Here is a 9,579-nt window from a genome sequence, read left to right on the forward strand (position 1 = left end):
CTGAACCATGAACTGACTGCACTGTCAGTCCCTGAGGGTGACTCATCACAAACACACACACACACACACACAGTGTTTTCGTTCCTTGTGGGGACTTTACATTGTCTTACGTTCATTTCCTGTAGACTTATCCTAACCTTAACCATAACCACTACTTTCGTAACACCTAAACTTAACCTCACCCTAACCTTAAACCATGGTGCCACTCTAAAATTCATTGAGTCTCGACAATGCGAGTGTGTTAACAGGTCTGGTCCCCATAATGTAAGTAATACAAAAGGCACAAGTCTACAGACACACGTTCACCAAAAAGTGCAAATCAGACAGTTATACTTTCCCTGCTTTGCCCATCAATCACTTCTTTCCCTGTGATCACCACACACACATTCAAATACCTAGATGTACACACCTTGGCGGGCTGGGGTGGGATTTTAAGCCAGGCAGGGACAAAGTCATGCTGCGCCATTTAGGTCCAGTGTTTCCGGTCAGTGGATTGAGGCATCAAACCTCATGGCCAGGATCTAACAAAAGAAATGGACAACAGGAATGGCATTTTTAATGATCAGCCTCAGAAAAGTCAGGCACAGAGACACAATCTTTGGCACTGAAATACATTCTCCTTCATGTCCAACTATCTATGACTTCACATAATCACTTTAAAGTGCTTGGTCTATCATCAGTTCTTCAGGTCTCCCACAGGACAAGCCGGAATCTGTCCTGGCCTTAGCAGAAAACAACAGAGCTTGACTTGCTGCAGCCGTGCCTAAAAGCTGATAAGTGGTTAACAGCCTGGATGGGAACTATCCTATACAACTCAAGTATTATTTGGATATGTGTCTATGTGATACATTTATATAGCCCTCGTGTTGTATTTTGCTAAATTTTCCAGTTTGACTCCATTTTTGTGTGTGTAAGGAGGAAAACTGACCACCCGCTACCCATAAAGTGTTTTCAAATGACTTGTAATTGACCTCACTACAGCAGTTAATTACATGGCTACTGAGAACATCCATGCATGTTCGCCCTAGCAAAGTCAGTCAGGTGAAACTTCATTATTACCCCAGAGTCTGTGGCTCTGAAGTCCTCTGCCTCCTTTTGGTCCGGCTGGGCTCTGTTCCTCAGGCCTGTTGGCGCTGATCACAGTGTGTGTGCACTGACAGAAGGGGAGCAGCACACTGATAACCCCCTCTCCACCTCCACCAGGACAGCACAGCCCCTTTCCCCAGAGGCAGATCCCTTCGTCCAGGGTGAGACGGGTCAAATGGTTGCAGGAACGATCTGGAATGGTGATCCAGGGAACTGGTCTAGCAGGAAGTAGATATTAAAGCAGAAGCACAGAGGTCTATGAGAGACCAATTTTCCCTCTTGAAACAGCAGCTCCCAAGCTGGTCACGTCTCTTATTAATTCTGAGCCCTACGGTTTCCACTCCAGGTAACGTTTTCTCCAGGCAGACTGAATTCCTCACTAATTTATTTGAAACATTTGCTCTTATTATCAGGAGTAATATTCAGAACCTGACTGGACTTTATACAGACTGGCAAAATGAATTGATTTGACAGGTGATATGTCCCAATGGTGAAGATGAGCCACGTTGTCTCTATTAATACAAGGAAGCAGTCTGTGAAAGTCGTCTGCCCTGAAACATAAACAGCAGTTCATACAGCAGTTCCACTTCGACACCAGATGGAGGGTAAAGTGACAGGTGTTATCCTGCCACACTGTGTGCCAGAATCTTTTTGTGTTGCCACACCTTTTACCGGGTCATTTTAGGATCTACTGAAATACATGTAGTATAAAAAAAAAAAAAGAAAAAAAAAAAAAAAAAGTCTTCAGAGACAGTCTTATTGGCAATGGAAGTCACTGAAAACCACTGCTCACCTCATTAAACTGGTGAAAAAGACTGAGTTTGAAGAAAATAATGCTCAAAGGATCAAAGTCACATGACAACGAAGGAAGTAAAACCCTATGTTACATTGCCATCATTTTCCGTTTTGGTTAGTGAAACAGAAATGCTGGTGGATGATGCATTATAATGCTGTTTTAATCTTTATACGTTTTAGTATCACATTTGTAAGATGCCCATTTAATTATCTGCTGTTGGCGGACCGAACCAGATGTAGGGTACAGCTCTGATTTCATAGATCTGCAAGCTCAAAAGCTAAACAAAAATCTTCCACAAGTCAAAAGATCTTCATATCATATGATGCATAACAATTAAATGTGTCCAAAAAAAAGATCCCTTGAGACAGGTCAATCAACTTGCTTTGCTTGGGAAAGGGAAAAAAAATGAAGGCTGTAAAACAGCATGTGCCCAAAGTCTGTCAAGTGGATCCTTCCTTTCCTTCTTGAATGAGTTTTCTCTCACACAGGAAGTTCCAGTGCAGTTTTCAGTTTTCTTGCTGAGGTTTGGTGGTATTGGCACAGGAACAGAGTGGACCTGTGTTAAACAAAGACGGTATTAGTCACCTCAAAGCTCCAGGTTGAAAAATACACATATACCTACACTCTACTGCCAATTTCAGAAGTACACATATCTTAACTAATACATATTAATTCAAGAGTCCTGCAGTAAATTCTACTTTTTTGTTGTTGACACTATTAACAATGTCTATTTTGGAGGCTGATGGACTATATTGTGAAATGTTATAATGAATTATTAGAATAATGAAAAAAAAAACTCCTCTCATTATAGCACGATATAATTATACAACAGCCCAAACTACAGCTTCTAAAATAATCTTGGAAGTGACAAAAAACCCCTGTTAAACAGATGAACTGCATGGCTGCTGTATTTGACAGTGTTTGTTACTTAATTTTGCACACAAACTGGCAACTGAATGTATATTGGGATTCCAAAACCAAAAAAACTAAGTTTAAACCATTCCCCTTTTTATTTCTATACCTGTGTTACTGCAAACAGCTACAGAGTGTCAGATATTATAAAAGGTATTCACTGAAGACCCTTATTGAACCCCCAAATTGCTTCCAAATTCAGGAGACAGCCAATAACTTAAAACTGCTTGACAGTTTAAACACATTCTGAGACTAAACTCTTGACTCTGATCTCTGAACCATTTCATGCTGAAAGCTGGCTCTTTTATAAAATTGTGCTGGCTTTGGTAAATGAAATATTTATACCAATGTAAAAATAACTTGAACACTTTCTTTCTCAGGACTTTTCCCCTAGCTGAGGATCGTCTAAACAAGCTTGGCAGTGAGTGTAACTGAGGTTTACTATCTCTCAAACAATTCTTCCCTCATACACCTCGTTCAAACATGCGTTATAGTACAGCTCAACGCCAACCTTGACTCACAAACTCAGAAATGTCCTGGACTCGTTAATGTATTCTCACTGAAATATTATGTAACAGCTCAACATCAATGAGTTTGCCAAGGCCACGGGATACAATGTGCAGCAGGCATTTATTTCATTGTACGATAATACGCACACGAATGACATAAACACAAATACCGCCATGTGTGAAACTTATCCAATTTAACATTAGCAGAGTGTGGGAAATCGATGTCTACAAACACTGCAGCAGATCAATACAACACATAATAGCGTTAGATATGTTTCACCAGCTAACTAGCTAAACGTTATGAACTGAAGTGCATCGAGCCGTGCTGTTTGCCAACATTAATCATTAACAAATAACGTTATCAGATCTGTCGAAACTCTGCTGCTAGCTAAATGTGCTTAGTTAACTGAGGTTAATGTTAGCGTAGCAACTGTTAGCTAATAGCTAGTGTTGTCTAGCCTGTTCAGTAACACGCAAAAACTGCTAGTTAGTTGGAATTAATTAGCGCGGTTAGGGGGGTTCGCAAGGTAAAGACGCATTTAATATGGTTGAGGTGGCTAAAACTGTTTATTTAAGCAGCTGTCACTAACACCTAATAGAGGTAAACAGACCTGGCTTCGTTGAACAACACAGCTTCAAAATGGCTACCTTAGCAGCAGCAGCAGCACACATTCATCAGCTTGCTAAGTGCTAACGAGCTAACTTGCAATGCTTCATTACGATACCGCTTACCTTCTCATGAGCAAGATAGCCTCCGATGGATACGGTTTCAAATGTACACAAAACCTGAAAACACTAACGAGATCAAACTTTTTCACAACTATAAACCTCTTAGATAGCACAGCTACTGACGTTTGTTTGGGTTTTCGAAGCGCTTACCACTGGCGCTGGCATTGAGGGATTCGAACAGCCTCAGTGGTGCTACATTCAAGACCTGTAGCGATTATGCAACATAGTGAAATTCCACGGTGTTTATAGTGTCGAACTGGCTAAGTAGTACAGCTTTAGTACTTTATCATTTAAACAAAACAACGAGGCCATACCTGGAATTATATAATCATCGTCAGGTTTTTCAACGTATTCACAGAGCACAGTGTTAATGGGAAGTAAAATGTGGTTTTGTCATTGTGAATATAACCTCCCCCGCCACCAACAGCCAAAATAGTCGATATCAGATTGTCTACTTCAGTTACAACACTGTAGATCAGTGGTTTTCAAATGATTGTGAGGCAGGGACCACCACTGAGACTACGAGTCAGCCTGAGGACCACTGTTGTGTGGTGGGGAGGCCGGATGAGCACTGATTTACTCTTGAAATTCACGTTGTCTTTTTTAATTTTTAGATATTTGCATGAATTTCATTGTCCCCAAACAATAATTAATATATGGAAATGTGTTTAAAAATAAATTGTGATTTCCATACTGAAATTACATTATTGAACGCATGTTCACGGACCACCAGGGGTCTGCGGGCCACTGGTTGAAAAGCCCTGCTGTAGAAATTTTAAGAAAACATTCGGAGAGAGTCACTTAATTGAGCACCGATAGAATGGATGGCAGTCAGCAAACGGCTTCTAGTTTGGCTAGCTAACGTCAACTTTGTAACTGTTAATTTTGTGTTATTGTGCCAGTAGTGGCCTTGGGAGCTGCTTAATTACAAGCAATAAAAGATTAATTTTAGGTAATTGCAACGTCTATTATGGGTTGTTACAGTATGATAGCTCTCTAACGTTATTGCATCAAGTTCAGCAAATGGCTAAAAGAAATTGTATGTTGACTGTTAACAGCACTAAAGTTAGCTTAGGGTGGATAGATTATAGCTAAAATTCCAGAGTGCGTGTGTTATAGATAGTGTTTTATTAATAATAAATAACGTGTCTTTTCAGATTGAAAATGATGACGTTTGCACCTGGAAGACGATTAATTTCTGGGGTAAGCTAGAGAAAATGCTACAGCCGATCAGTCCAGTTTGGTCACTACTCATTGTACTGTATGAGTCAGTATACACTAACCAAGACGTCTTATGCACTTCTATATGATTATTATGTTCTCAGGCTTCAGTATGGAGATGTCTTCAGCAGACCACCAGAGCACCAACCTACACCACACAAGCTCAGCTGCTGTTTCACTCTCAAACCTCATCAGCGTTAATGCCACCCAGATCAGCTTCCACCAACTTGCTGTTGAGTACCAGGCCCGTGAGCTTGCATGTCTTGCGTCTCTTCCACGGGGATTCACAAAGTACTTCCAACAGAGGAAACACTAGGAAGGGATTCAGTTTGAGGGCTCTCACCCAGTCTCCCAAACCAGCTTTATACCTTGGCTTATCTGGGCTCATCCCCTTCGTGTCTGCGCCTCTCCTGATGAATGTCACACAGTCCTTCATACCTGAAGTGGCATATGCTCAAGTGGTTTATGGAGCCTGTATAGTGTCTTTCTTCGGAGGTGCCCGCTGGGGGTTTGCGATCCCTCCCGGTAGTCCGGCTCAGCCAGACTGGATGAACTTGGCGAACAGTGTGGTGCCATCACTTCTGGCATGGTTGGCACTGCTCTGCAGGGACAATATTGCAGAGGGAGCCCTGGTCATTATCATGGGACTGGGTCTGTCACTGCACTATGACCTGACCCTGCTGCCAGGTTACCCTGCCTGGTTCAAAGCCCTGCGAACTGTTCTCACTCTGGTCACCACCTTCTCACTGGTGGCTACACTGATAATTAAGAAATTCTATACTGAGAAGATGATCAAAGAGATTCTGAACTGAGGACAGTTTGTACTTTGATCCACATGGAGTCATTAAAAATATAAAATTCAATAAAGATGTACAGATAAGTACACCAACTCTCAGCATTCATTGTGTTCTAGAATGTTTGGGACCAGTGGGAGATGTGTAAATGTGTCATATTATTTTGAAAATGAATAAACAGTTTTCATGTGGCAAAACGGAAACAAACTTCTAACCTATTAGGATCTAGATCAGTGATCAAAATATAGTGCAGGGCAGACAGTACATTGCTTATAGTGAAAAGTATAAACAAAAAGAACCCTATTTGAAAATATGTATGAAGAGATTCAAATATGACAATTTTACATATGCAAATTTCAGGCAACAGGTGAACACAGGGACTATTTGCATACTTTTCTTTTCCATTATTGTCCAACTCAGGCCTCATAGAAGTCAAGACCACTGCTTGAGAAATCGATGTAAATGGGGGGATTTATTTTATCTATAAATGCCATTTAAAAGTAGTTAGACACTCACATTAAGGGTAAAATGTGTCACAATATAAAAAAACTGTTCTTTTCATATCTGAAAGGAAGATCTTACAGTCACAAGTTAAACTGGACTTTACTAAATATTCACATTAAATGTTCAGTGTAAATCTGAAACATGCTGCTTTCCAGTAGCAGACATATACAGGCAAATATACTGCCAAATACAGGCAGAGCCTATAATATAGGGGCACGAGAGAACTGATGACAACAGATGGACTGTGTTGAGGAACCACAAATCCAGTGAGATGTCATATAGCTCGTGTTGCTATAGTGTGCTTGTTAAAGTCTCTCCTTCAAACATGTAGAGTTAACTTAGGGAAGTTTTGCCCTATACTGTATCTACAAACTAATAACAAACCTAACATACCTCCATACAACACTTAGTGCATAAGCAAGCCATTGTAATTGTAGTTAAAAAAATAAAATAAAATATCATTTGATTATTGTAATCTTCACAAATTACTATAAATATAATAATACAAATAAAATACAATAAATACAAATAAAATTCTTTAATGAAGTTTATTACATCTGAAAAGCAACTAAATAAAGATGTAATTACTGTTCTATTAATATCATGATCTTTGCAAAGGGACTGTAATACATGAAAGGCAATATTGTCATTGTGCAATACCTTCACGTAGCTTTCTAATGTGATGAGCCACAAGGAGGTAAGTAACAGTACTGACTGTAAGCAACGTAAAGTTTCTAAATGTGCATTCTCCATTATTGACATGAGTTTCCCAACATTACAAGGTTGAAATATAAATGAAATGTAAATTCTAGTTATTTTATTGAGTAAAATGATAGAAGTGTCTTTTCTGGTTTGGATTGAAACATAAATAGTGACAAAGAAGCACAAGTATTTACAGTATCACATATACAAAAACAATCCAGTGGAAACTTGCATCATCACTGTACTGGTGTGACAACACTGCTGAGCTGTTTAGCTATTTACAGAAATCACTAACCATGAAACTTCAAGCCACCATAAGTTTCTCTTGGCTCCATTATCAAGTAGGCTCCAGTGGTTTGGTAAATTTTCTAAGTAACAATGCACCCACACACACACAAAAACTACTTATTATCTAAGAATGGTACTCATAGTCCTCGCAGGATTCTTAGACTTATGAAGAAAACTCTGGTCCATGAAAAATACCACTAATCCACTGTGAAAAAATATGATCACCAGCAGGTTAGCTTTGTCTTCAAATACGCAGGAATGGAAAATAAGTGTTTCCATTCTGGTATTCCTTTGAAATCATTTAATGAATTGAAACAGAGCAGCAGATGAGATGCAACAGATGTAGGAGTGTAAGTGGAAGTAGTCTGGGCAGTTGAAGATCCGATGTCATACTAATATTTTGCCAAAATAATGTTAAAAGGTCTGGACAAATAAAAAAGAAAAGCATGTCTAACCCCATTAAATGAGAAATGATACAGTAGATTAAATGATATATATGATCAATGTCAAAACCTACTAGAGACAAAAACACACTTTTGTGTTTCTTAAGGTGCAGTTTATCAGTTTCTGCAGTTTTTGGATGACTGAAGTGCTGATATGGAAGTTCAGAGATATCCGTGTATATCAGAGCACAGCCAGGCCTCCATCGCAGCGGCTGGTGATCATATTGCCCACCTCAGTCCAGGTATCCAGATGAGGGTCATAGATTTCCACAGAGTCCACTGTCACCGGGGCAGAGAAGTCTCTGCTGGTGGCCCTGCCCCCGACAGCGTACAGCAGCCCGTTAACTGCTGACACTGACACACCTGCACGAGCAGTGGACATTGGAGCCACTTCCACCCATTTTTCCTGAAAGACAACCAAAGAGAATGTTAGAATCAAGCAAAGACTATACTCAGTTATAAAGAAGATGTCAAGTGTCTTTAGTGACACCTGACCTCTTCAGGACAGTACTTCTCCACTGTCTCCAGTGCACCCAGTGCCTCATTCCAGCCACCCACTGCATAAATGCAGTTATTGAGGCAGGCAACGCCCACATAAGCTCGACGTGTGACCATAACGGGCAGGGCACTCCACCGGCGGGAGATGGGGTCGTACACCTCAGCTGAACGTAGCTCCATTCCTTCATCATTGATACCCCCAATCACATAAATGAACCCTGGAAAGAGACAAAGTGCATTTAGTTCAGAGTTGCCTCACTGTTCATGCAATGATGGCATCAGAGAAGCACAGAAATAAAATGTGGTAAACACAAGCAAGAAGAGGGTTTCAATAGTATCTGTAATCATATGAGAAATTTTGAAGGCTGATAAAAGCGCCTGAGTAAATATAAAAATAGCACTGGATAACACACTTTTATGTTTTTTGAAAAACGTGCAGGCACACCTTGCAGCTCACAGCAGCCAAAACAATAGCGGGGAACTGCCATGCTGCCGATGACCTCCCACTTGTTCTCCTCTGGGTCATATCGCTCCATTGTTTTCCCAATCTCAGAGCCTACCCAACCACCTAGAGAAGCGCAGAACAGTTAGGTGACAATTTTCCCCCAACATGCTGGTATTGAGTTGAGTTAATTTTTTGTTTTTTATTTTTCATTTTTGTTATTTAGTTATTTATTATCACTTCACAAATTAATTTTATTGAATGTGTTTAACTTGCTTTTTGTCCTTTTTCCATGATGTTTTGTTCTAATATTGATAAGACTCTATCTTCCAATCCAGCTGTGCCGTTGCTTGCAATTTAGTTCTTTGTTTCACTCTTTTAAAATCTACAGGCATTTCATTCTGCTTCTGTTTGTATTTTGGTTCTTTTTAGAAGTTGAGAAAATACAATTCCAATTTTAGGTTTTAAATTCTCCTCTTTCAGTGTTTCCCGTAATCATTACTATCAGAGCCTACCCAACCACCTAGAAAAGCACAGAACAGTTAGGTGACAATTTGTGAAGTTGGGTGAATACCAATCGAGTGAGCTGGACATTGTATGTGGAGTGCCTCAGGGTTCTGTTTTGGGACCTAAATTATTTATATTATACATTAAT

At 40.0% G+C, this 9,579-nt stretch overlaps 3 protein-coding genes across 10 annotated transcripts in view; 1 reads left to right on the top strand and 2 right to left on the bottom strand.

Moving 5' to 3' along the window:
- The window catches only part of gpbp1l1 (GC-rich promoter binding protein 1-like 1), a 14,658-nt gene extending 10,241 nt beyond the window's left edge, over nucleotides 1-4,417 (bottom strand). Inside the window, exons 1-4 of one of the 4 annotated variants that reach the window (XM_020618361.1) lie at nucleotides 4,347-4,399; nucleotides 4,183-4,237; nucleotides 1,060-2,438; nucleotides 410-521 (exon numbers count right to left, since the gene is read on the bottom strand). In XM_020618361.1, the coding sequence (XP_020474017.1) occupies nucleotides 410-466 (57 nt within the window). In that variant the 5' untranslated portion in view covers nucleotides 467-521; nucleotides 1,060-2,438; nucleotides 4,183-4,237; nucleotides 4,347-4,399. Of the gene's footprint in view, nucleotides 1-409; nucleotides 522-1,059; nucleotides 2,439-3,914; nucleotides 3,988-4,035; nucleotides 4,238-4,346 lie in introns of those variants that run through there. The other 3 variants (XM_020618362.1, XM_020618360.1, XM_020618363.1) reach the window with 3 other exon arrangements.
- Nucleotides 4,418-4,505: 88 nt separating this feature from the next.
- LOC109970649 (transmembrane protein 69-like) lies at nucleotides 4,506-6,496 on the top strand. Of its 3 annotated transcripts, none has more exons than XM_020618365.1 (3): nucleotides 4,506-4,583; nucleotides 5,190-5,235; nucleotides 5,358-6,496. In XM_020618365.1, exons 2-3 carry the CDS (start codon nucleotides 5,197-5,199, stop codon nucleotides 6,063-6,065), a joined length of 747 nt encoding a protein of 248 aa, XP_020474021.1. In that variant the 5' UTR covers nucleotides 4,506-4,583; nucleotides 5,190-5,196; the 3' UTR covers nucleotides 6,066-6,496. The 3 variants fall into 3 exon arrangements, with proteins under 3 accessions (XP_020474021.1, XP_020474020.1, XP_020474022.1); XM_020618364.1 differs by lacking the exon at nucleotides 4,506-4,583 and adding an exon at nucleotides 4,826-4,984 and having other exon boundaries at nucleotides 5,358-6,491; XM_020618366.1 differs by lacking the exon at nucleotides 4,506-4,583 and adding an exon at nucleotides 4,993-5,071.
- A 1,286-nt stretch (nucleotides 6,497-7,782) lies between these two features.
- The window catches only part of ipp (intracisternal A particle-promoted polypeptide), a 5,842-nt gene continuing 4,045 nt past the window's right edge, over nucleotides 7,783-9,579 (bottom strand). For all 3 annotated transcript variants that reach the window (XM_020618368.1, XM_020618370.1, XM_020618367.1), the window contains exons 8-10: nucleotides 8,928-9,050; nucleotides 8,480-8,700; nucleotides 7,783-8,390 (exon numbers count right to left, since the gene is read on the bottom strand). In XM_020618368.1, the coding sequence (XP_020474024.1) occupies nucleotides 8,166-8,390; nucleotides 8,480-8,700; nucleotides 8,928-9,050 (569 nt within the window). In that variant the 3' untranslated portion in view covers nucleotides 7,783-8,165. The remainder of the gene's footprint in view (nucleotides 8,391-8,479; nucleotides 8,701-8,927; nucleotides 9,051-9,579) is intronic.

This window comes from Monopterus albus, unplaced genomic scaffold, assembly GCF_001952655.1.
Source record: "Monopterus albus unplaced genomic scaffold, M_albus_1.0 scaffold204.1, whole genome shotgun sequence".
NCBI classification, from domain to species: Eukaryota; Metazoa; Chordata; class Actinopteri; order Synbranchiformes; family Synbranchidae; genus Monopterus; species Monopterus albus.

Coding starts and splice junctions, on each gene's coding strand:
- LOC109970649 (XM_020618365.1), top strand. CDS start 5,197: ATGATGACGTTTGCACCTGGAAGACGATTAATTTCTGGG. Junction 5,236..5,357: donor GAAGACGATTAATTTCTGGG/GTAAGCTAGAGA, acceptor TTATGTTCTCAG/GCTTCAGTATGGAGATGTCT.